This window comes from Rhinolophus hipposideros (genome assembly GCF_964194185.1).
Source record: "Rhinolophus hipposideros genome assembly, chromosome: 7".
In the NCBI taxonomy this organism is placed as follows: domain Eukaryota; kingdom Metazoa; phylum Chordata; class Mammalia; order Chiroptera; family Rhinolophidae; genus Rhinolophus; species Rhinolophus hipposideros.
The window spans coordinates 43,218,361-43,244,940 of NC_138053.1; the positions used below are offsets into that span (position 1 = coordinate 43,218,361).

Below are 26,580 nucleotides of genomic sequence, written 5' to 3' on the forward strand. Positions count from 1 at the left end.
TTGTCTTATCCAGTATTGGGTAAAAAGGGTGGAACAACACTTTCGCATTGGATTGCTCTAATTCTTTTTGCCTGTTCTTTTTTTGCATGTTGCCTGATTTACAAATCTGCAAGTTCTCTTTGGTGAAAGAAAACGAACTACTCAAATGCATAGTAGATGGGACCTATGACCTAAGGGAAAGGTTTAAACCTTTAGCTTCTATCCTTACGGAATGCCTGAGCTCTTGCTCTCCTTGTCTTAATTGTCTTAACTTCCCATTCCAGAATGTCATGATATTCTATTAAAATTTCCAGTAATTAACAGGATACGATACATACATACATACATACATATATAAAACAATATTTTAGCTACTTGTACTGAAAGGTTTTCTAAGTTTTAAGTGGTATTTGTTTTCTCAAGTTTTTCTTTTTTTTTTACACTTGTCAAAATTATGGAGATTTAGAATGGAGACTCAAGCTGTCTTTAGTACAAAACCTGTTTTGTACTCTGAAATAGAGTTTTGTATGATTACGTATTAAAGCTTTTTAGCTTGCTCTCAGTACTGGATTTTTCTTTATTGTTTATGTTCAGATTTCCATTATAAATTTCTGAAATTTTTATTTCTGAAAAATTTTAAAGTGGTTTGCTTCAAATGACAGTACTGCTTAAATTTTTTAAAGAGCAGGGGCCAATACATTCTACATTTCCTGATACATAGTTTTTTTCAGTGCTATTGAACTGCTTTAGTAAGAAAGGTCATATTTTATATAAGAGATTTATACAAGAAAATCATTGAAACTTATTTCAGTAATTTTGTCATATGCACCACGAGGTTGGCTTTATTGTCTAAGACACTGCTGAGAATCTGAACATAAGTGAAAAAAGCCACTGAATAACCAAGGTAAATGTCATACACTGAAATCAATACATTTAAATGTAAGAGGCTCTTTTTTGAGATTTTGTTAATACTTTTATTGTTTAAGAAGTTTATTTTTTTCTATTGCAAAAACAACACACCTATGATGTAGAAAATGATGGCATGCTGATAAAAAGGAAAAATCAGAGGTAATGGACTATATTCCCACCGGCCAAAGATTGTCACTGTAAATTTTGTTGTATTTCCTTCTAATCTTTTCTGTTCATATTTTCTCTTAATGGTTGTGAGTTTATATTGTGTATACAACTTTACATGATATTCCTTTTAGTTAACATATTAACATAAAGCATTTTTCTCTGATTTTTTTTTTGTAACCATTAACTGCTACAGAGAATCTAAAGCTAATAAACTTTTGTATCTGTCTTCCAAGCCTATATTAGAAATGTATAGTGCAGCAGTTTATAAGCAGATTACAAATCATTTTACTGAGATAGTTATTCCAAATAATAGGAAAGGAGAAGACGAAAAATTGAGATCAGAACTTAAAGTATAGTAGATGGGAACCATATGGCATGGAATCAAACTGTAGAAGTACTGACTCTTAAAAAAATTGTGCCACTGTGCTTCATACAGGTTTTCCTTTAAATTCATGATCTCAAACTTTGGCTGGCCACTCCACTCTGCCTGGTAGTCTTTGTGTGCTCCACTTGTAGACAGCTTTTTCAGCCCAAATCCTTTCTCCTCGGACGTTATACATACCTGCTTCAGCCTCACTCTAAGCTCTTGAAACTAGAGTCCGTACTCAAATCTTCACACCACCAAATCCACAACCCCAGTTATACATGCAACCCTTTTTTTGGTTTTGAGTTTATATTTTTGATTTTAGCTTGTGATGAAAGTATCCTTTTTGTCAGAGCCCAATTCCTGCGCTTGTGCTCTGTACCCCGTTCCCTCTAACCTTCACCCAGACTTTGCTCTTTGGCCAGTTCCTCTCTTCTGTGTCATTAATTGTTTTATTTCTGTTGGATTATTTCTTTTAACACACACACACACACTTTAAAAAAAAAAAAGGATCTCCCGTTAAAAGCAATAGCAACAACAAATAAAGAAGAGTCACAGACCTGGTTGCCTCCCTTGTTCCTTTAAAGCAAAGCCCGTCTTATAGCCATAGTTTTGGCCTTATTTCCCTGTTTTCATTTATAGTCAAATTTGTTACATTTATTGTTTTCATAAACTATTTTCTCACTTCCTTATTAGCTATTTAGCCTTCTGGTATGTTTTATTTTCTCCTTAGGTGATCTTATTAATTCCTGTAGATTTAAATAACACAATTATATAATGACCTCAAGTTATCTCTGAATTGTAGATTCTAATATACAGTTGCCATCTTGATATTGTAATTTGATGTCTCATAGGTACTTAAACACTCGTGTTTAAATTGATTTCTTCCTGCTCTATCTCCTCCATCTCAGAAAATGTACCCTCTTCCTCAAATTGGAAATGTAGGCGTCATCCTTCATTCCTTACTTTTTTTCACTCCCTGCCTTTAGTTCATCAGTAAGACCTGTTGATTCGATGTCAAAATATATCATCTCCCTGTTAGTCTTGCAGTCCTCTGACTCACAGAGCAGCAAAAGAGGTCTTAAAATGTAAATCAAGTCCTTTCTCTTGCTTTGAGACCATTTCTTTGGCATAAAATCTAAAGTCCATAGCATGACCCAGGAAATTTTGTATGATCTGTTCCCTTGCATCTCTAGCCTCCCTCGTGTTTCTCCTTGCACTGGTGCTCCTGCCTCACTGACCTTTTGGTTACTGCAGTGTTCTGTGCTCCTTCTTTCACCCCTTTCTATTTTTGGATGTGCTGTTCTTTGCCTAGAATGCTCTTCCCCTCCATTCTCATCCTATAGGTTCCTGGGTAAGTGTCATTTCAGAGAGGTTTTTTTCCTAACCTAATAATGTCCTACTTATGTCTCTCATTCACACTACTTGTTTGGTTTCTTTGTGTGGTATCCAGTTTATGATTTTTTGTCATATTTTTCATTGGTTAAATTCTGCCCCAATTGGAATACAAGCATCAAGAAAGCAGGGACTTATGCTTTATTGTGTGTGATACATCTCTGTTGCTTAGCAGAGTACTTGACCACAGTGGGCTCCATAAATATCTGATGAATGAATGGATGGTAGATGAGTAACAGACTAGAAGTGGCCCTAAGAGCACCTGGCATCCTCAGATTCCAGCCTTGAGCAAATAATTGTTAGTAAAGAAGATGACCTGAGTTGTCCAATAAGAAGTGTAATAAATGCAATCAATTTTAGAAAAATGGGTTCACAAATTAAGGTTAAACAATCTTGAGTATATTTAAAACGAAAATGGGTACTAGAAAATGTAAGGGTCTTAACAATGTTTTATTATTATAGGGCTCCAAATGTAACCTAAGTTTTCTTATAGTAAGAGTTTTTTCACTGATTACTTATTATTTCTCAAAGCTAAACAACTAATTTTAGTCTATTAAATGGAGTATTGTTTAAGTGTTCTAAATGTTATGCACTGAATTCCTATCATTTGTGGATTCTATATTATGATTTGACTACTTGCTAATGATTGTTTGTAAAAGTTATTTATTAAAGCACAGTGAAATCCGTAATTGTGATGCTTTCGAAGTTGTTTATAGGCATCCGCAAAGTGATGAAAAATTTCAGTGGCCCTGTGCCCATTTTCCCAGATGAGGCCTTATTGTTTCACCTTTCATATTGTAAACAGATGTCCTTTTCATGGTCTATTTAGTGCTACATTTTTCAGTTTTGCTTTTTGTTGGTGACTTCACTATTTAAAATGACCCCCAAGCATAGTGCTGAACAGCTTCTTGTGTTTTTAAGTGCAAGAAGGCAATAATGTGCATTATGAAGAAAATTTGCTACAAATATTCACAGGAAAATACTATACTTATGATTACAATTATTAGATAAGTTTAGTACAGGCATGAGTTGCAGTGCTTTTGGCCATGAATTTAATATTAATGAATCAACAATATATAGTAAATAAAGTATCTTTAAATAGAAACACATATAAAACAAGATAACGAATTGATCGGTTGATGAAAATGTGACCAGAGGCTTGCAGGAACCTAACCCTGTATCTCCCCTTGGAGGCACGAATGGTTCAGTGTTCGCGGCGACTTTATAGAACATAACTACCGCGAATTACGAGAATTGACTGTAAGTTAAAATTCTGGACTTCAGTGGAAATTTCAGGAAGTGCCTCCTTACCCATGCTAATTATATTATAGTTTATGGACTTTTTGGGTAGGATATATATTTTATTTTAAAACCCTTAAATTAAGAGGAGAACTGAATTCATTTTGGTTCAGTGATCCTTTTTGAGTACTTAGTATATACCAGTAACTGTACTAGTTTTGAAATAATACAAAAGCAAAGTCATAAAATCTTCATTCCAAGAATCTTTCAGTTAGGGGAATATTCCATTTTAACCTAACTGGTTGATACCAGCTGCAATTAAATTTTGACACTACCTGGAGTTAGCATGGACCCCCATAGGTTAAAAAGAAAGTCCTCCATAAGAATGTCCAGGCTTCAGATGCCAGCTGCAAGTACTTGGGGTCCCCAAGTCACCCATACTTCTGACAACCAGCTAATTGTCTACAAATTAGGGCATTTTCACAACCCTCTCAGATTCAGTAGTTTGCTAAAATGACTAGAGCTCAGTAAAGTGCTATACTTATGATATTATTATAAAGTTTTACATAAAGTTTTATTATAAAGATTTATTATAAAGATTACACACAGGATGAGGTTGGGGAAAGAGCATGGAGTTTTCCTGCCCTTTCCTGGTGGAGTCCGGGCATGTCACACTCCAGGCACACCTGTATGTTGACCTTCCAGGATGCTCCTGAGCTTTGGTGTCCAGAGATTTTACCGAGTTTCATTAGGTATGGTTGGTCACGCAGGTAACAATGGCTACATTATTGAACTTAATCTCTAGCCCCCTCTCCTTCCATCCTGGAGGTCAGGTGGCTGAACTCTAATCACAAGTGGTAGGGATTTCTAGTGACTAGCCTCATGCACCCTGAGTCCCCTCATTAGCATAACAAAGACACGCCCTATCACTCAGGAAATGCCTAGAGCTTTTGAAAAATATATATGTATATTCTTTTTTTGTGTCACGGGAAGACTGCTTTATGAGCAGTAAAAGGTAAATGTGGAGTTTGCCAGATAGGGGCCTAGGTATTTACAAGCAGAGAGAAGAATATATTCCAAAACACCAAGGAATGAAATAATTTGTGAAATGTCATTTAGTCTAGGTAGAATGTCATGTTCAAAAGTGGAATTGTTGAAGGTGAGTCCAGTGAAGTAGACAGTAGTCAGACTGTGAAAGGCTGTGAAAACGGGAGGTCACAAACCCTATACACATTTGGGCCTGGCAATATGTGTTTTAACTAATGGCAATTTTCAAATATATACAAAGAATAGACAAGAATAACATGGATACAAAATGAATATAATGAGATCCTGTGTACTCATCACAATAACTGGTGGCCAATTTGTTTCATGTGTGTTCCACTTCATCTCTCTTCCCCCCCCAAATTTGATTTGTAGCAAATATTTCATTCATAGGTATTTCAGTGTATATCTCTAAAGTATATGAGCTTTTAAAAAATTACTGTTGTCCCATATTACTGCTGAAAATTTTAATAATAGTTTAACGTCAAACATCCAGTCATTACTCAAATTGCCAGTTCTTTAATGCTTTTACAAACAGCAAATCAGTTGCTAATATTCTTTTTAATTGGGATATTACACTTTAAAAAATCTAGATTTTTGTATTTGAAACTTAGGAAGGTCTAGCAATACTAGGTGTATGTTTTTCTCTTAGGACAGCAGGACCTTGGTGAAAGCCCTTGCCTAGCCTGCTGAGCTGTCTTCTCACTGCTTTACCACTTAAGGAGTCTTGGAAAGGATTTTTTTTTTTAATAGATTTTATTGGGGGGAATATTAAGGAACGATGTGTTTCTCCAGGGCCCATCAGCTCCAAGTCCAGTTGCTGTTTTCAACCTTTAGTTGCAGGGCGCGCAGCCCACCATCCCATGCGAGAACCGAACCAGCAACCTTGTTGTTGAGAGCTCACACTTACCAACTGAGCCATCTGGCTGCCCCTCTAGGGGCTCAGCGGCAGCTCGTTGTCTTCAATCTTGTTGTGGAGGGTGCAGCTCACTGGCCCATGTGGGAATTGAACCGGCAATCCTGTCTTTCAGAGCTCGCTCTCTAACCAACTGAGCCATCTGGACGCCCCTTGGAAAGGATTTAAACAGGCATATATTGATAATATTTGCATTATGGAAAAATAACTAAATATAGTATCAGAATGCATTTAGGAGAATGTCCTGGGGGGAGACAAGGATACCAGTTAGAGTCTTGCCATAGTCATTGCTAAAATGGAAGATAACTGAATGAAGGTCTAAACTAAGGTCCTTTCAGGGGAGTGGGCAAGTTTAGAATTTTAAGAGTTAAAGAACAGAATTAATGATAACAGGTGGAGAAGGCACATTGAAGATAAAACCTGAATCCCAGATTTAGGTGGCTGGTAGATGGGAAGTTCAAGTTAGACAGGAAATTGAGAATGAGCAGATGGGTGCTTAGGAGGGAATAAATGATTGTTTGGATGTTTTGATTGGGTGGCGGAGGTGAATGCACCCAGCTGTTTGAGCCCTAACTGAAGCGGGTTAGGTATCGCTAAGAGTATAGGGTTTTTTAAATACAATGATTTACTCTAATTCTTATACACGTAAAGTTCGAGAATTCTTCAACTAAATTAAAGGAGGGAAAGAAAGGAAAGGAAAGCAAAGACTACTTGTATTTTTCAGGGCATTCAAAGGACTCTAAGACATATCAGTTCCTTTGGTGCAAATGAAGGGAAGAGTAGAGAATTTTGATGTGCTCTTGCAGCATACCTGGCGAGTTTACCCGTTTACTTTTAATAGTAAGCCTATATTATCTTAATATATGTTAATACATTGTTAGTTATAAGAAATATACCTACAAACAGTATTTTATGGTCTGACATCTAGTAAGTGCTTGATGGCTGGATTGAATCTGAATTCTTTTTAAGCAGTCATATCTGTTTCAGATTAGAATTTATACTTTCTGCAATTTCTTTACAAATAGGAAACTCAATAAATATTTGAAGAATACATGAATAATTCTGATGATTTTAATTGCTTTATTTAAAAGGATTCCTTTTTTCTTAGTTTAAGATGGTATCAGCATCCTACAGAAGAAGAATTAAGAATTCTTGCAGGGAAGCAGCAAAAAGGGAAAAGCAAAAAAGACAGGTAAGTTGTATTGTTGAGCTTGTAAACTGTTAAATATTTGATACAATTTATGTAAATACATTTTTGTACTTTGGTTAAAGGAACATTTACCAGTTATGCCATAAACAGTTGATAAATTTGAGATCAAAACTCATGATCTAAAATAATATTGAATCACACTTTTAAAAAAACCCCATATGTAGTAATCTAAGATACAAGCACAAAAGTGATGATTTTACTTAAGAATGGTAAATTTTATTCTTTGAAAACAAACAACCATCATATGAAAATTTAGTGGGAGGTTACCATGTCTTTACTCTACAAGTAATTTAAAGATAACAGTTGGTTTGGGATTTGCTACCAGTCACTATTATGATATGAGGCAAATTCACCTACTTTTGACCTCTCTTCATTTTTTTAAATAAAATGGGTGGGCAGTATAACTTCTTAGGTCCCATTCAGTTGTTGAATATTATTTTGATGTTTAAAGTTTATGAAGAAAACTGTTTACTAACCCTCACTAAATGGACCGCAGCAGCCTCATCTGTGAAATGGAAGGACCAAACAGTAATTTTGAAGGATCTTTCCAGCTTGAAAATTTTGTATCTCTATTTAAATTGAATTCTCGAGGAAAGCACTTGTTAATTTGCCTCTCTGAATGGGTCTTAATTTCTTCACTGGGGAAAGAATTCTTAGGACCTGAACTTGTTACTCTATTATAAAATGTCAGTGATAATAAACTGTCAAATTTTTAAAAATTAAAAAATTCTTTAAAATTTCATGATTATTTGCATGTAATTGGAAATTTGCAAAAAAAATTGTCATTTCTGATCTCACTACCGTTTTCTCTTTCACTTATAATTGCAAAAAACCTTGAAACTCATTGGAACTGTAAAACCTCTGAATTCCAATAGTTATGTTCTTTTATAAAATATTCCTATTTAATATTATAATTTCCAAAACACATATGAACACTTTTACATAATATGTCCAACATCCCTGAGTAGCTATTAATTTAATTTATATTTTACTAGTGAAGTTTTTGTCCAAAGATGTTAAAGGAGTTGTACATGTTCATGTAACTATTAAGAGTCAGAATTATATGTTCCACCCCTGCCTATTCATATCTACCATGTTCAACATTTGTAATATTTAGTTATGTAGTAAAGTACTTATTGTACAAACTATTTGAATTCTTATTGTGTATGCCTTGTCAGTAATTCTGTTACTTTTCCAGTAATTTTTATATGTTGAAAATGCTTTACATTTACAAAAGGATGCACTAAATGACACTGTCTTGTTCCTAGTGACAACAATCATTATTTGATTTATTGACATGAATTAATATTTTTACTGAGGTTTTCCCAGTTTATATTTATTAAAGAATAAATGCAAAATTGTTTCTTGGTATTGTAATTAATGTTATTGAAACTTAGTTTATTACTTTATGTTTGTTTTTAAAAGGTAAATTTGGGAATGATGCATGTGCACCTGAAGAATTGTTTTCCTCCATCTGTAATTCTTAGGAAAAGCTACTCTGAGTTGGCTTTTCATGTTTCTGAATTTCTCATGCACATAAATCTTAATATATTTTTTAAACTATGACTTGTTTATAGCCACAGATCTGTTTATATGTATGTATGTGTATACATGTATAATTTCAAAGAGAAGTGCATTTTGTCTTCATTTGCTTTTACTACTATGCCTAAAAAAAGCGATGTTAAGTTGTCTTTAAATCTGCAGAAGAGACAGTAGGATAAATGGGGTAAAATGCCCCGCTAGCAATTTAAGATTTTTTTGTTCCTGTTACTGGAGGTAACTCTTTCCCTGCTAATATGTATAGTTACATAATAATTTACATCCACATTTTGTAGTCCCCTTTTAAAAACTTACTTTTGAGTACCTTACCTCTTTTTTAATGAAATATTAGAAATCCTTCTTTTTCACTGTGAAATTTAAAACTTCATTTGTAATTAGTTTACAAGCACTTGGATAACAGTATAGGTAACTTATTTTTTGTTTCACTTGTTTGATTTTTGTAGGAAATATAATGGTCACATTGAAAGTAAGCCACTAACCGTTCCAAAGGATATTGACCTCCATCTAGAAACAAAGTCAGTTACAGAAATGGATACTTTAGGTAAGGGAAATCTTGGTAAAATTTTCCGTAAAACTCAATTTTATATTATGCTAGTGAAAATACTTTCATTTTTATCTATTGTGGTTAGACTTTTTGTTTGTTTTTCTAATCATTAAATTTATTATACAGAATATGAAATCTTTCTCAGAGTTTAGAAGCTTAGAATGACTTGGTTGGTATTGTATTTCTCTTTCTATTCATCTAACTTGTTGGAAGCATTGTATTTCCCATTTTTCAGTAGAGGCTGACTTACATAAGTTTGTTACACAGTTTCTGTTTATTCTGAGATCATAGTCAGGTTTTCATTATTTTGAATTCGAGAGTTTTTGCTATCTTTGCCAGTCTGTTTCTTTTATAAAAATGTGGCTTGCATAAATGTATTTGTATATTTGTATTGAATTACCTATATTTACAGTAATTCCATTTTGTGCTCATTTTTAGTAGAAAAGAAAGTGGTTTTAGAATAACGAACTGGATTAGGAATAAGAAAACTTCAAGATGTATTTTTACCCATTGGTTATCTGAATAAATCATTCAGTTTTTTTTCTATGTCAATGTTTATAATTATATAATAACTATTTTAAAATTTATTATTTGTATCTTACTAGAGAACGCATCTAGTATGATATTTAAAACACTGGTTTTCAAATCGGGCTGTACATCAGAATCACTTTTGCAACTCTGTAAAAGTAAAGAATACTCATACTCACTATTGGAGATTCAATAAATCTAAAATGGGTTCTGGGAATTTGTATTTTTAAAAATGTTCCAAGTGGTTCTAATTTTTGAGCAGGTTTGAGAACTGATGGTTTACATAATAAGTGAGACATTAAAATAACATGGTTCTAAAAAATAATTTTGGTAGTATTGTATAAAGTATCATTATATAATTTGGCCCTTCTTGGATTAAATCACAGCACCCCAGAAAACTCTAGAGTCATCTAGCATCTCTTATAGAATCATTTTGTGATTCAAAGTGGCTTAATTTATTCGAAAGTTTATTATACACTTGCAAAGATTTTATGTATACATATGGGAAGGGTATCCTAGAACCCCAAAATGTCAATTAGGAAAAATATAAGTCAATTATCTAGTAGTATTAGGACTGGTTATGTCATCCTTTTTTTTCTTTCTAACGATTTTTCATGTAAAATTTAAAACTTTTAAAAGATCAGCTAATTTGCCTTAATGATAGCTTAAAATTCCCTATTTCCCAGGCATTGTTATAGGTGCTTTACTTGTATTAACTCATCCTCACAATTCTATGAGGTATGTAACTGTCATCAAGCTTTAAACAAAAAACTCTTTAGATACAGGAGTTAAATACCTTGGCCAGAGTTACACAAGTGTGTTAGAGACAATCAGTGAGAAGTAGGCTATTTTACTGAACTTAAAAAATTGAAATTAGGGTTGTCTAGCTCCAGCACACAGCTTATTCAGTGTTTTGTTTTACTTGTACAATTTTGAAAACTAATTGTAAATGGTACTAGTTTAACAACTGGCCACATAATGTCAAGAGCATTTCAGTTAATCAGAACAACAGGGAGATGTTTTATTTATGTTTATATTGATGTATTTATTTGTGAATGCATGCTGTGTATGTGTGTTTCGGTAAAAGTAGAGAATTTTCTGCTTGAACTTTAGGTACTCTGAGGAGCTTAATGGAAACCACTGGGCTTGATAAACTCTGTTTTCTTTTGATTCCAATGTTTTATAAAAAGGCTGATACATAATTATATTATGGACTACAAAAAGAATGTAATACTTGGATTACATGCATAGTCAATAATATGTGTAATTTCTACTTTTGTTGAATGTATTATTGATACCTTCAAAACTATCTTAAAATTCTATCTCAATTCGTATTAGTTGTTCATTATAAAAACCTCTTAAAGAACACAGGAACATTTGAATGTCTCTTGACTGTTTGCTGTTAGATTCCCTGGAGGAAGCTTGTGAGAATGTGGGGAGGCATGGAGAATTAGAACAGTTAATTAAATTGTTAATAAAAATTGAAAACCTTTAGATACACAGATATTTGTTTATCTCTTCCATCCATTTCCCTGTCGTCCTCCCAGAAAATTATTCAAAAGGCTCAACTGGATGATTTTAGTGGGCAAGAAAGGTAACTAGAAAGTAGGAATCCTGCAACCACTTTGAGGCAAATTTTTCATATTGATGTTCAGAAGTTATTAGGTCAATCACAAAACTGGTTAAATAACGAAACAAATTAAGAGTGTTAAATTAACTTGAAGCAAATGAAAAAACTTCCCTAATAAATGGATTTGGAATTTTTGCTATCACCTCATAGAAGTATAAATTTGTTTAGTTTGGGTTTTTTTAATTAAATTTATTGGGGTGACAATTGTTAGTAAATTTACATAGATTTCAGGTGTACAATTCTGTATTACATCATCTATAAATCCCATTGTGTGTTCACCACCCAGAGTCAGTTCTCCTTCCATCACCATATATTGGTTAGTTTGTTTTGATATTAATATTTTAAATAAATCTTACTTTGAATGTTATTTTTAAAATACTTTTTTTATAAATGTGCGATTTCAGAATATCCTTAGGTATTACATTTTACAACTAAAAGTTTTCCAAAACCGTGTAGATCATTTTATTATGTGCCAATGAGAATGTAGAATTTGATGTTTATGTACGTGATTTATTTCCACATTTTTAGGAGCCCTTCTACAAAACGATGCTGATATTTTTTTTTGACTACACTCTGGCAGAAGTAAACCAGAATATCTGAGATGAAAAGAGAGATGAAATCATATTTACTTTCAGAGAATGCTAATTTTAATCTAAACCATTAAGGATGGAATAGTTTGTTTAAAGGATGTAGTTTTAGGGAGAAGTAGGCATCGACAGGCATTTCATCACCTTTTCTTGCAGGAACAGAAGAGGGAATAAAAAGTATATTTAATTTATTATTTTAATCTGCAGTAACTCAAAATTACTAACCCTCCAGTAGTGCAATTAATAACTAACATAAGTTTTTCTGTCTTATTTCACAAAAATGAATATAAGTAAATCTGTAGTAGTCTACATTGTTATATTCTAAAGTTAAAATATCATAGCTCAGATTTAAAAAAAAAGTTTTGATTTATAATTTCTGTAAAAAATAGCCAATCAGCTAAGAAAATACCAACTCATTTTGCAATGATATATTTTTAACAATTTAAATAAGTTTTGATCATCATGTCAGGTTTATTTAGATTATTTAATTTAAATGGGGTTTAAAATTTAGTTTTGGATGCCAACATTCTTGATCTATTTCCTGTATTTTTAGAGTCTCATATTTATAATCCTTACATTGCAAATCACCAAATAGAATAAAGTCTAGCATGTTTAGACTTAAAGATAAACCCTTTTAAGCTGTTTATGAAAGTTTAAGTAAAACATTTTTTTTTTAACCTTTATTTTTCAGCATTGCATTACTTTCCAGAATACCAGTGGCTAGTGGATTTCACAGTGGCTGCCACAGTTGTGTATCTAGTAACTGAAGTCTACTACAATTTTATGAAGCCCACACAGGAAATGAATATCAGCTTAGTCTGGTGCCTGCTGGTTTTGTCTTTTGCAATGTATCCTTCAGAACTTCATTAGTATTATTTTACGAATTGGTTTTCCTTTTGCAGGTAACACCATTAGATCTCATCTCTGATTTGAAAAAGATTTTATATCATTAGAGAATTTTCCTTTGTTGAAATCCTCTTTATTTAATTGAAACAAATTTTAAAGTAGAGGTAAATAGTTTCAAAACTGAAATACGTGGGAAGATGCTAGTTCCCTGCCTTTTCTTTCCTATTTGAGTCTCATGCCACAGAAGAGTCATTTTTACCTTTTAGGATTTTCTTCCATATGTTTAAATATTATGTGATAATGGTATTTCTTTAAGTTTAGATATTAGTGCTGCTTTCTCCCCCTCTTCTATTCTTTAAAAAAAGTAAGGAGACAACTTTTTTTTATTAAATCACTAGTCTATTTCAGTTACATCTATGAAAATATTTATAGTTAAGCATTATAGTGTGCTTTTACCTTCCTTGAACAATTGTGTTGTTTTTTTATGTAAAAGCTAAGCTCTTCTACAGATTTCTAAACCTCAGTAGTTCAGATGTATCATTTCTATTTTATTTTCCATGGAAATATCTTCCTGCAGCCTTCTGTTCCCTGAACTTCCTACGTAATTGTTAACCGTGGAATTTTCTTCACTGTTTTACAAAGAATTCCCTGTGTCTCTTTTTGGATCACATCATCTCCTCTTCCTTGGTTTAGTCTTTTTTTTTGGCAGAGTGCACTCTTCTATAGTGGCCTTTTGAAATTGTATATGCCTATGCCTGAAATTATTTTTTCCTCATATTCAACTGACAGTTTGGTTCAGCACATACTGTAAGAAATAATTTTTCCTCAGAGTTTTGAAGACTTGAACAATTGGAAATCCTCTTGCTCTTGGCATGCCACTCTTATCCCCAACCCTTACATATTTTTATCCTTTTGCTGTTCTGAAGCTTCATCATTGTTTTAAGTTCTAGGTTTAGCTTTTAAATCTGGAAACTCACTTCCTTTACTGCTGGGCATTATTTTTTTTCTTTTTTCTTATTTTTATTAAAATTAAACATTCTCATGATGAACGTCTAAGTATTACCTTGTCTTGTACACCTGAAACTAATAAAATAAAATTTAAAAAAAAAATAATAAAATTAAACATTCTCTATTTCTATCTCTCCAGAGGCAACTTCTCCCAGCCCCTTTCTGTTTGATGTTTACATCCGTGTTTCCATATGTATACAAGACCACTGCTGGATTTCAGTTGTAGGCTCTAACTGTTGTCATTTCATTCTGGAAATGAAGACATTGCACACCTGCCTGGGTTGTTACCTATGGTAGCACTGATCATTTCTTATTCACCTCATCTTCCCAGTATAGTAATGTCCTTTATAAGAAAAATATTCAGTGCTTATGTTATGATCATGTAAACATTATTCACAGGTAAATACTTGTCTTAATTTTTCCATTTGCATTGTTTTCTTTGTATGTATTAATTCAGCCTCAAAGTTTTTTGTTCAGAAGAATTAGGTTGTATGCCAATTTCATCTTCTTGGAGGGAGTTCTTTTGGAGCCCTCGTCTAAATTGGTTAACCTTCCCAGCTGATTGATGCACAGCTGTCCTCCTGGAAGCACCAATTATTTTTAGGTATTTTTGCATTTCTTGAATTGGTGTTCTTTTTCTTATATTCCATATATGGCTCTTCCTTGGTTTACTTTCTCATTTTGCTGGAGCATATCCTCCAGTATTATCTTCAGAACGGTTGCATGGTAAGTACATTTTTTTATGACCTTGCACACCTGAAAATATTTTTATTGTATCTGAATATTAATTGATCCTTTGATTGAGAATGGAATTGTAGGTTTTAAATCATTCTCTCGATAATTTTTCAGGCATTATTTTTATTGTCTTTGAAGTTCTGTTGTTGCTCTTTAAGAATTCTAGTTGCTATTTTGATTTCTGATTTGTTTGTATGTTCTGTATTTTTCCTCTGTTGAATCTTAACCATCTTTTCTTTAGCCACCTAGTGTGTTAAAATTTATTATGATGAGCTTGATGAGGATCTGTTTTCATCCATAGTGCTGGGATTTCACCAGTCTGGAAACTCATGATCTTGACTTCTAGAAAATTTTCTTGAATATTTTATCTGTGATTTCCTTTTCTCCATTTTCTCTCCGGAATGGTTATTATTCAGATACTAGATCTCCTGGACTGGTTCTCTAAGAATGTCATATTCTTCCTGTCATATACATGTTTATGTTTGTATTTTTATATTTTTTAATTTTCTAGGAGACTTTCTTAACCTTCCCAATTCTTTAGTTTTTGTTTCTAGCTTCTGCTATAATTTTTAATTTTCAAGAGCTTGTTTTTTCTTATTTCTCCCCCCCCCTTTATGAATCCTACTTGTTTTATGATTTTGTTATCTTGTGTCTATTTGAGATACTAATAGATTTTGTGAAGGTTTTCTTTCTGCCAACTATCTTTTTACTCTGAGTTGATTTTGTTTTGTTTGGTTGCTATCTTTCTTGTTAAAGACTTTTCTTAGAGAGATGTGATATTTGCCTGTTCATATTTAAGTGTGAGGCACTAAAAGGCTGAATGGAAGCTCTGAGCACATGGTTTGGCAAGTTGTTGAATCATTTAGGTAGGCCAGAAATCATCTTTTCTACCCCCTCCAAAGCATAAATCTTCAGACTTCTTTCAGGTGGGGAAAGTTTTAACTGGTTATTTTTTTAAAGTACTTATTTTTAGGAGTTCTTTTTTCTTAATACCTCCCATCACCACTGACACACACATTCACACTCTCACCCAATGCTGGGAATTATGTGGCATTCTGACCAGTTCCTTATCCTCTTTGGGAGTTCTGCAATAAAATCAGATTGCATCTTGGTTTTCCAGTTGAGCGTCCTCATTCTGTTTAGTCATTTACTGCCTATCTGCCTGCTTTCTAGCTTCCAAAATTTTATTGCTTTTCCTCTTTTCATTCACTGCATTTACTATGTACTTAAAAACAAATTCCTTTATCGTCATTTTGGTGTGGATTAGGAAGAGGCCAAAAGTAAGTGGATGTACTCAATCTGCTATTTTTATCCACAAATTTTAAATTGTCTCTTTGGTAAAATTCTCTGTTTTCTGTGTTTTTCAGAAACTTATTAGTGAGATGTTTGATTTCTTTGACTGATTCCTTAATTTTCTTATCTCTTGTCTTCCATTTATTTTATACTATATTCTTGATTTTTTTCTGAATTTTTTTTAATCATTCTTTTGAAATTTTTATATCAACTCTTATTTTTTTAATTTTTAAGACCTTTTTTTTGGAATGTTCCATTCTTGTATCATGGATGTATAATATCTTTTTATTTCTAAGGATATTAATCTCTTTTAAGTTTTAATTTGACCTTACATTGTTTGAGTGCCTCTTCCCCCCCGCTTTTTGCTATAATCTCTGTCATGTTAAAGATTGTTCACAAATATTTTTTGATTTTTGAGTATCTGTTTACAAGATGTGATCAAAAAATACGGTGAATGTTTAAAAGATATTTATTACAGTAAAAGACACATTGCCATTAATCCCCCTCACTTGGAATACACATCATTCTTGCCACTTTCTGAAGCAGTTCTGGAAGTCCTCTTTCGTGAGTGTTTTTAGGTGTACTGTCGTGGCTGCCTTGATGTCCTGAATCATTTTGACTTTGGGGAAGAGCCAGAAATTACATGGTGCCAGATCTTACCAGTAAGGTGGATGAGGATACACCGTAATGTTTTTATTTGACAGAAATTGCTGTACCAGGAGCGATGTGTGGTATGGAGTGTTGTCATAATACAGATACTCCTGAAATAGGGCTTCCTGAACTGCTTCAGAAAGTGGCAAGAACAAGAGTTTGTATTTTGAGGGGGATTAATGGTAGTGCGTCTTTTACTTACTTACTAAATTTTCTTTTCATTTAAACATTCACTATGTCTTTTTATCACACCTCGTGTATTCAAGGAGAGGAGCTGAAATAATTGGAAGTTTTGTGCAAGTGCCTGGAACTTATTGATTGGTGGGCCTTTCAGTGAATGATGAGTGGAGACGGCAACATTCTTGGAGGAACCTCTAAATATCAGTATCTGCATGTTGTTGGGACTATCCTTGTCACCCTTTGTTTTGCCTGGTACTCCCAAGCCCAATCTTCTCTAGTTTAACATTAATTTTTCTGGGTTCTGCCAGAGTTGGGGAAGGGCTATCACCCAAACTATATGATTAGGTAGGAGAGAAAATCTGGGAAGTCTAGTTACTACTAATACAGACATTCAGCCAAATCATTCTGCTTTCATCCATTCTACAATCCTGCCATCAGAGGTACCTGTTGTCTCAAATTCCTGACTGCGGGGGCATATTCGGAATGAATTTTCTTCTTACTGGGTTTCTCCCCCTGTTGACCCAGCTTAGCAGAGAAAGCTGAACCTAAATCAATTACTCTTTGTCCATCTACTTACTGTGTTCCAAATTTTGTTGAAATCACTTTTCTACTGTCATCTCTTCCTACTTTTTATTTTTGAGAGTTTTTTCTTTCCTTCCTAAGTGGTTTATTTAGTCAGATTTTGGGAGTAAGCAGAGTAAATGCATGTCTTGCACCTTTTATATTCGACCAGAAATTGCTAATCTGGTTTTAAAGCTGTAAGTGGATATCATTTAAATTATGTAATATGATTGGGCATTCAACACCACTATACTATCTCTCTGTTGACACTTTTGGATTGATTTAGGTATAATTTAGACCAGAAGAGACAGAACAAAATCGTAAGAGTCAGCATCTTCACAAAGTACATATTGTACCGGACAGAGTACTGATCATGTAAAAATACTGATCATGTGTGTCCATTGAGAAACATCCATAGATATCTAATGTACTAATTTCAAGAGCAAGTTAAATGCTAGCATTTAAATTTTTTTTAATTCTATAGTATAAAATATGTGAAAATACCTAGTCAGAATAAAGAACCATCTCTAGACATCAAGTCATATGAAACTCACTAAAAATATTTTACTTGATAATTAGCACTAGCTGACTGTATGTCATGTTACTTTTTCATACTTAGGAGTTCTCATGTTCTCTGAAATATTGTTTATTAAGAAATATTTTGTCTTTGCTTCTTTTTCTTCATGATTTATAGATACGATGTTAGAATAATGTTTATGGCATTTATGTAGAAATGCATACTTTTTTTTTTCTTCTTAACTTTTATTTATTTAAGTGTGTTTTTCCAGGTCCCATCCAGCTCCAAGTCAAATAGTTGTTTCAATCTAGTTGTGGAGGGCACAGCTCACAGTGGCCCATGTGGGGATCGAACCTCCAACCTTGTTAAGAGCCCTGCGCTCTGACCAATTGAGCTAAGTAGCTGCCCCTAGAAATGCATACCCAGTTTTATTTCATGTATATACAGTCCTTAATATCCACTTACCAGACAAATTAGAAAAATGTACTATTCAATAGCAACATTAATTATTGTTTATGTGAATAAATTTCATCTTTCATTTCAGTCAGTAATGCCTAATAATGTGAGAGCAAAGGTCCCACACAGTCTTTAGCACTGAACTGGCTCTGCATAGATTTAAGTAGTACACTTGTGAAAGGCACCAAACAATAGCATCCCTGCAGGAATCTAGTAGCTGGCCATTTCTCCATCTCAGAGAAGACAGTAAATGCTGAAGGGCTTTAGAATGCAAGCTATTTTCTCCTAACTTTGACCTTCTGCAAAGCGATGGGGAAGGAGGAGGAAAGTAGAATCGTGTCTATGCTTGGGTACAGGATTTTCCTTCAGACTTGTACCATGTGAGAAAATGACCTCCTTACTGCCTTCAATGGCATGCAGGAAACCAGAATTAAATGCCAGCTATCCAGATTAACACCAAGGAGGAGTCTGTTTATAGCCTATCTTATCTTGGTTGTAACATATTTGGTATGCCTTTCATACCCTATGAACAGAGTCTAGCTGCAGTGACCTCTGTCTGGCTTTGCTTTATTTTCTTATTGTATGTGCCGACTTATTAGTCAAACACATGTCTCCACTGATTACATAGGACAATAGCTCCACTTAATTGCAGAGTCACACATACATCAGTTGATTCAGAAATTCTCTGCAGTTGTTACTGATGAAATGTCCTTTGTTAAATTGGTCCCCAAATTACACACATATAACTTAAATAGTTGGTTCACTTAAAAGTGAGGAAGAAAATGTATTATTTGCACGGTTATCCCTCCCAGTCAGATTTATTTGACATAGTTATGTAGGACAATAATTATAATATTCATAGAATCTTGAAAGTTCTAAAAGCAAAAGTATGACTTTTTAAAATGTGTGACACTAAAATCTTGAACCCTGGAACACAAAACAGAGTCATCTCTTGTCATCAGCTCTGCTTTCGGCTTCAACTGAGTTGTACATGCATCTCAGCTACCACACCTGCTCCAATCTTACTCCTAAACCCAAATTAATACTCTTATCTATTTGTAATTCTAACCACCGAGTCGACCAAGTCTTTGTGTTCCATTTATGTCAAGTTACATGGTGTGGGGAAGGTAAAGCGTAAAAGAAACCTTGCAGTAAGGATGGAGCAGTTGTAGATACTGTCCTTTTTTTTTGGTATGATGGGCCCATGAAGTCTTAGAGTCACTAGAGAAACGTCTGCTTATTATGTGAAGCACATTTTTTCATTTATGAATAAAGGCAAAGTTAAAAGTGGAGCTTGAAAAAAACAGATCCTTTGGTGGAAGTAAAACTTTTAAAAATTAACATACTCTACAATTTTTTTTGTTTTAGAAAAAGAACCTTTTCTTACGAATAAGCTGTATCGCAGGGTAATATTGAGTCAATTACGTGAATTTGAGTGAGAAGAAAGCTATTCTACCAAGTGATAAAGCTTCTCAGTAATCCTATTGTATTTGGTTAAAGGACTGGATCATTAGTCACATTTCCACAGTGCTTGTATTTTACAATGTGGATGGTTTAAGGTACAAAACCCTATTATGTATGTTTTTAAGGCTATGTTTTAAATTTTTAATTTGCCTTACTTTCCAGAAACGCAAATTTTATACACAACAAAATTATGAATGATTCAAATTGAAATAAATTCTAGGCTTTTTTGTGTGTTAAATATTCAGTTCTATATGTAGATTTGTAAATTAAAGGTCTGTAATTTAAATGCTGTATTTGTTTGCTATAGGAAATAGACAACTGCAGCAAACTAGTGCAACTTAAGTCACCTTTTCTAAATTCCTTAAAAGATTCTAAATCACCATATTCCTACTTTACAAGAATATTCTTCTTTAGATTAATAAGAAAAACAAAATACTAAACCCTGAAATGAACTGCATAAGATATCAAGTCTCCTAATGAGAAAGAAATAGTCAATGCTATTGAATGTGAGCCAAGGTACTTGCTTTGTCTTGAAAATTTTTACATGGCATGTGTAAAAATTGTGTCAAAGCTTGTTTCTTTTATAAACTTTTGTTGCTCTTCTGTGACATTAATGCTGCCAAATCATTCACCTTCAGGTCAAACCTAGCATTATGTAGGGAGTTTAACTTGGGAGATAGGATTATATTTCTGTTTATGAGTTTATAATTAAGTATGACATTTTTTTCTTTTAGCTTGAAAGTGATCATTTTCCTTCTGAATCTAAAAATTTAAGGGTGACCTTTGTTGTTTTGCTTTACTTTAATCCAGGAGGTTAGATAATAGTTTTTCTTGTTTGCTTTTATTTCTAAACAAAGTCTGTGTTTTATACTTTCAAAAATCTTTGGCTATTATTTCCTTCCACAGTCTGGCTAGATTGAGGCTGGCTGGCTATATAAGCTTTTTGTGGGATGGGTTTTACAGATGCATAATTGATTTTTTGCCTATATCTAAGAGAATTTTAGGTTCTGTTTCTTTCATTTTTGAAATATATAATTAAACCTTCATCTCAAAGAAAATATGAAAAATATTTTACTTAAAAATTATCCAAGTTGTTTGTTTTGTTTTTTAACATTGGAAGATAGGTTCAGATTATTTTTAAAAGGGTTTTACCTGCTAGGTCATGAGGATTAATGTATTTATTTTTACTTTTCAATGCAGGCACTGTAGCAGATACTTGGTATAATTTCTAGGTTCCTTTGCAGTGAGAATGTGTAGTAAAATGATTTGGGGTATTTTGTTTACCTTATGGGAAAGTAGATGTGGGAGATTTAACCGTTTGAGTAGGGAAAAAAAGGTTTTGTTTTGTGTGTTTTTTTCAGTTGTCAGTGGTAGCAAAAACAAGAATATAAGAGTAGAAAAACTCAGTTTACATGAAAATTGCCTACTTGAGTGGACACATATTTTTATAACATAATCATAAATTTGAACTTATGAGAAACTTCTGAAAAGCTCTATTGATTCCTTAGGATACTATCCATTAGATTTGTGGATTGGCAACAAAATATTTCTTAGACTGATCTCGTTCTTTTTCTTTCCTTCTCAAAAAAACATTAATAAAATAAATAATATCTTTGGATAATTTTAAAATGTTAGGGTATAAAAGACATTTTCTTAATACAAGAATTGGATCATTAAAGCAGTGTAAATATAAACTAAGTTGAAACATATTAGTGCCTTGATAAGAATATTTTATTTAACTTGTTAACCTAAATCTGAGAGAAATGTACCATTTTAGAATGAAAAATAAACCTGTTGATCATTTGGAGGCTCTTACCTCCAGTTCGAAGATAAATATATTTAAAATACTTTCTAGTGAGTAAATCTTTTTACTTGTTCTTGATGAAAAATCCTTTCCTATTGTAATTTTTGTGTTTGCATCTATAAATTATAGCCAAATTGCAATTGCAAAAAATGTTGATATTAAATTGAAACTTATAAACTATCAGCCATGTAAGCAGGAAAAAATTTATCCTGCCCCTAACATTCTCTTTATTTTAAGGGTTGAGGTTTTGTAGTATAAAACAAAATAAATTAGCACTATAAGTAGTTGGTCCATTTATAGCTAGGACTGAGGGGTTAAGTTAACAAAGGGAAAAAGGTTGTTAAAAGAAAGAAAATGACTGTATCGGTAGTTTGACATATGCAGTTTTGAATATTTACTAATACATTCTTTATGAAAGTCTTAATTTATAGAATGATCTATGAAAATAATAATGGGATAAAAATAGGGTCTACAGTTTACTCATAGTGAAGGTACATGACCATTATTTCCACTAAGTCATAAATGCCATGATTTTACCTAGTGTTTGTTATACTGTCTTTAAATGTAGGAGGCCTTATTTTGATATTCTAATGTTATTTACATTTTCATGTTGATTTATGTATAAAAAGGAGAAAATAAATATATCTAATTTACTTGGAAATTGTGGACAACTTATGAAGAAAGAACAGATTCAAAGGAAATAACTTAGAAATATTTCATTTTGAATTCCATTTCTATAGCACTTCAGATGTAGTTTATTTTCCTATGTGAATAACTTACTGTTAATAAGCATATTTATAGAATTAGAGCATGAAAGGATTTTATTTCAAAATAATTTGTTATATAGGTACTAAAGAAATTTGATAAGTAGCTCAATTAGAAACTTTGTTAGTATCCTAGCTGGTATAGAAAGTCTTTGTAAGTGATCTCAAAGTTACCACAGTTGTCAGTGAGGAACTCCCATGTGGGATACCAAGTGCAGTTATTTCTTCTGTCTCTTAAAAAGAAAGCCAGAATTATATTCTAATGTGTCTAATGCTAACAAAAGTCTTCTTTTTGGAGGTTTCTGTTTAGTCTACTACCATGTACTACTGTTTGGGGTTATATATGTAAATGGAATAAAATACATGTTGCTCTAAAAGTCTTATAGAACAGACATTAGAGTTTTGAGTTGAAATATGACGATTCTACAAAATAAACTTCAATTGGTTCAGCAAGTCTTTGCTTAACTCTGCTTGGCAAGGAACGAACTTTAGTCACTGGGGTTACTGCTGGAAAATACTCATATTTTTTACTTTGGGGAGGAGACTATAACTATTAGAGCTGCCTGTTTACTTCTCTATTACAAGTTAAATACTTGTTCTGTTCTGGGTGGGTATATGTGAATATCAGGTCTTTGCCAGTGAAGGGCTAGATTGTACTAAAATCTTAAGATTTTATGATAGTGTTGCACAAGCATGAGAAGCATTTTCAACAAGGTGATTAATAGTAATCATTATTAACGTTTCACTGAACTTTAATTCATAGGATGTGGAAATAATCTCAGTGCATGTATTTTACATGAATTTGTATGTAGTTTAGACTCTATTAAACTCCAGGGTGTAATGTACTTGTTTTTGGAGTTGGGGAGGGGAGGTAGGTTGTAGATCAAAACTTGATTAAAATCTAGATTAAATTTTCTAAAATGATAACTTTTATAAAATATAATCTATATACGATAGTTTACATAGACAAAAAGTACTAGTAGTGTATTAAAAACTAAGAGTCCCGTTCCCTATCACCTTGCCACATTTGATCCTATTTTAGCTGTTTATTCTGCTTTTAAAAATGTTCATATTTTTAAATATAATGTTTATACTACTGATTCATCAATTACGGTAGATCAAGGTTTTTCTTTCTTAAACTGTGCCATCCTTTGTGCCTCTTCTTTATGTAGTGCCTCTTAATGTAGGCATTTTACAATTTTTACTGAAGTCAACATTCAGTGATTATTATACTCATATAAAAAGTTATATGTGAGCATTATAAAGTATTATAACTTCTTTTGCAATTTTTTCATTAATTAATGATTTTAAAATTTTAATTATTTTTATTTGTGTGTGTTTGTTTTATTTTATTTTTATTTATTTATTTTTTAAGGAGGGTGCAGCTCACAATGGCCCATGTGGGGATCAAACCAGCAACTTTGGTGCTACTAGCACCACGCTCTAAACAACTGAGCTAACTGGTCACCTTTGTGTGTGTTTATTATTAATTCCACTAGCTTTTCACTATAGTTTTCCACAAGGTCGCTTATAACTTGTATTAGTTTACTTTTTTACCTGTATAGAGATCATTTCTTTGAGACCTCCATTCTCTGGTTTTTATCTGGGCTTGTTCTTAACTCTTGCTGCACAGCTGTTATCCCGGGACTTATTTTGGTTGTCGGTGTAGGAATTTCCTTTACTTTTTCCCCAAGTTTAATCTTCAGTTTCCAGGATTCAGTGTTTTTGTCTCTCTTGGTTTGTTCAAATGTTTGGGTGGAGCTTTCTGTCAAAGTGTGCAGGTAACTAGTTTTAGACTGAAGTTCTGGAAGTGCCTAAATTTTATACTCTCATTTCAATTGTATTTTGATTGTGTATAGAATTCTAGGTTGTTAATAGTTTTCTTCATAATTTTGAAGACATTTTTCCATTGTCCTCAATTTCATAGTTGCTCTTAAAATGTACAATGTCATGATATTTCATCTTTTGCATGTGACTTGTGCATTGTTTTTCTCTTAGGAAGTTTTTACAATCTTCTCTTTATTTTTCTGGTTTCATGATTGTGTACCTTGTTGGAAATTTTTTTTTTTTTTTCATTCTTGGTGCTGGGCTTTTGGTAGACTCTTTTAATTTGGAAACTTTGAGTTTGGAAATTATTTTTTATTATGTCTGATAATTTCTTCCCTTGTGTAATCCCTCCACTCTTTCTTACTTTTTTTACTTCCTGGATTGATTCTTTCATTTTAATACCTTTTCTTCTTGGTGGAAATTTCCCTCAGCTTTATCTTTCAAATCTGTTTTTAAGAATGTATTTTGCCTGTCCTATTTTTAATTTTTCTGAGCTTACTTCTGACATCTGACCATTCTTTTTTCATAGCATCCTGCTCATATTTCAGAGATGCATTTATCTTTGTTTACCTTCATGAACTATAGATGTATCTCATATAGATATCTTTCAAAACCTGTGCGTGTTGACACACATATATATGTATATATATATACATATATATATATATATATATATAAAACTTTATTTTGCTGCCTTTATCAGCTCTCATTTCTTTAAGTTACTTTTTCCCCATTCCCTTTCTCTTTTATCTTTCACAGAAAGTGCTGTGCTAGGATACAAGGCTTGGTAAACTGGCCTGCTGTATCAGCTACATCCTGTGTTTGTTTAACTCTTCAGCTGAGAATGATTTGTAAATATTTAAAGGCTTGTTTAGAAAAATTAAAAAGCAGACAGAATAATATGCTACGGAGACTGTATATGGCCCACAAAGCCTAACATATTAACTCTTTGGTACTTTACAGAAAAAGTTTTCTGATCCCTGCCCTAATGTCTGGTGATTCTTGGCTTTCCTTGCATATTTAAGAGTCTGGCACTAAAAACGATTTGTAAACTCTGTATGTAAGTAAGGCTTGGTTAGCTTCACTGAAGAAGAACTTGGTAATGCTGAAGCTAGTTTTGTTTTAGGTACACCATTATATCATTACATATTGGTCTTTTCTTTGGGGGTCTTTGGTTTCTATAGAGGAGAGTCTCTAATCTCCTGCCTGGAGTGTACAGGCCTGCTCCACTTGTTTCAAAGGTGAATACACCTTTGAGTATGCAGATGTTCACTTAAATCTAAACTTTATTGTACCTTCGATTTATTTTCTTCAGAGGCGATTGCTTACCTTCTGCTGGAGTCAGAGTGGGGTTTGTTACCTGGCTGCATAGGAGTAATAGGAGGGGAGAGTTGGGAGTCCAACTTCTGCTTATACAGAGGTCAACTCATACCTCTGTTTTCAGCTTACACCACACTGCTGCGTTTTGTAGAATTCTGTACCTCTTAGGTTACATTTTCATGGAAAAGGTTAAAAGATTTAAACACAACTAAGAATTGTATCCAAAGTAAAATTAACTTAGTTTTTTATCATTATATAATCTACTTGTCCTTGTGTGCTTTGTGTCTTTGCCCCTATTACTTTTGTGTATTAGAAGTTCAGTATTTTATTCAGTTATGTAGAAAACATCAAGTTATTGCTGAGAACTACAAAGAAATCTGTAATTTTTAAAACAGCCCTCTGAGGTGGTGGATATATTAGTTGCTTTTTACAAACGAAGAAACTGGAAACACAGAGGTTGGTTAACTTCACGGGGAGTTGCATTAGTAAGAGTAGGACCAAAGTTTAGCCAGGCGGTCTAGATCTGGAGAATGCTTTCTTTACATCTCTGTCACACTACAGTCTCATAGACTTGGCAAGTGAGAGTAGGAAGTATCATAAATTTAGAAGAGGAAGAGAATGCTCTGGGCTGGAGAGGCAAAGGTAAGCTTCATGAAAGACGTAGAGCTTGAGTTAAATCTTACATACCAGAATATTGTATGTATTTTACACTGGGCTTATGGGAGGCTTTTGTTCTAACATGGGACTCAATAAATACTTGGTTTTAAGATTTATCCAGTATTCAATATGAATTGAAGATGCAGGTATTATGGCATTCTAGGTGTTTGTGGTGCAGGATTATATTAAAGTATTAATGATATAAGGAAGATTAGGTTTCATGGATTAAGTTGCATCCAATTTTTTTTCCTTTAGTGTTGACATATTTTGTAATTTAATTCTATGGTAACAAAGTTTGGTAGTGGGTATAGTCTGGCAAATTTTATTTTGGTCATTTGATAACAATTTTAGCTAAGGAAATTATTTTGTTTTTTTAGTGTAAGTGAACGAGTTAGAAATTGTCTCTTTATAGATTCTAGAATCC

General features: G+C 33.0%; 1 protein-coding gene across 5 annotated transcripts in view; it reads left to right on the forward strand.

Annotated features, from left to right (window-relative positions):
• Positions 1–26,580, forward strand: part of TMEM161B (transmembrane protein 161B) — a 68,830-nt gene that overhangs the window by 24,352 nt on the left and 17,898 nt on the right. For 2 of the 5 annotated variants that reach the window (XM_081053772.1, XM_081053773.1), the window contains exons 4-7: positions 4,760–4,806; positions 7,123–7,206; positions 9,228–9,325; positions 12,765–12,921. In XM_081053772.1, coding sequence (XP_080909898.1) covers positions 4,760–4,806; positions 7,123–7,206; positions 9,228–9,325; positions 12,765–12,921 — 386 coding nt within the window. Of the gene's footprint in view, positions 1–4,759; positions 4,807–7,122; positions 7,207–9,227; positions 9,326–12,764; positions 12,922–26,580 lie in introns of those variants that run through there. The other 3 variants (XM_081053774.1, XM_081053775.1, XM_081053776.1) reach the window with 2 other exon arrangements.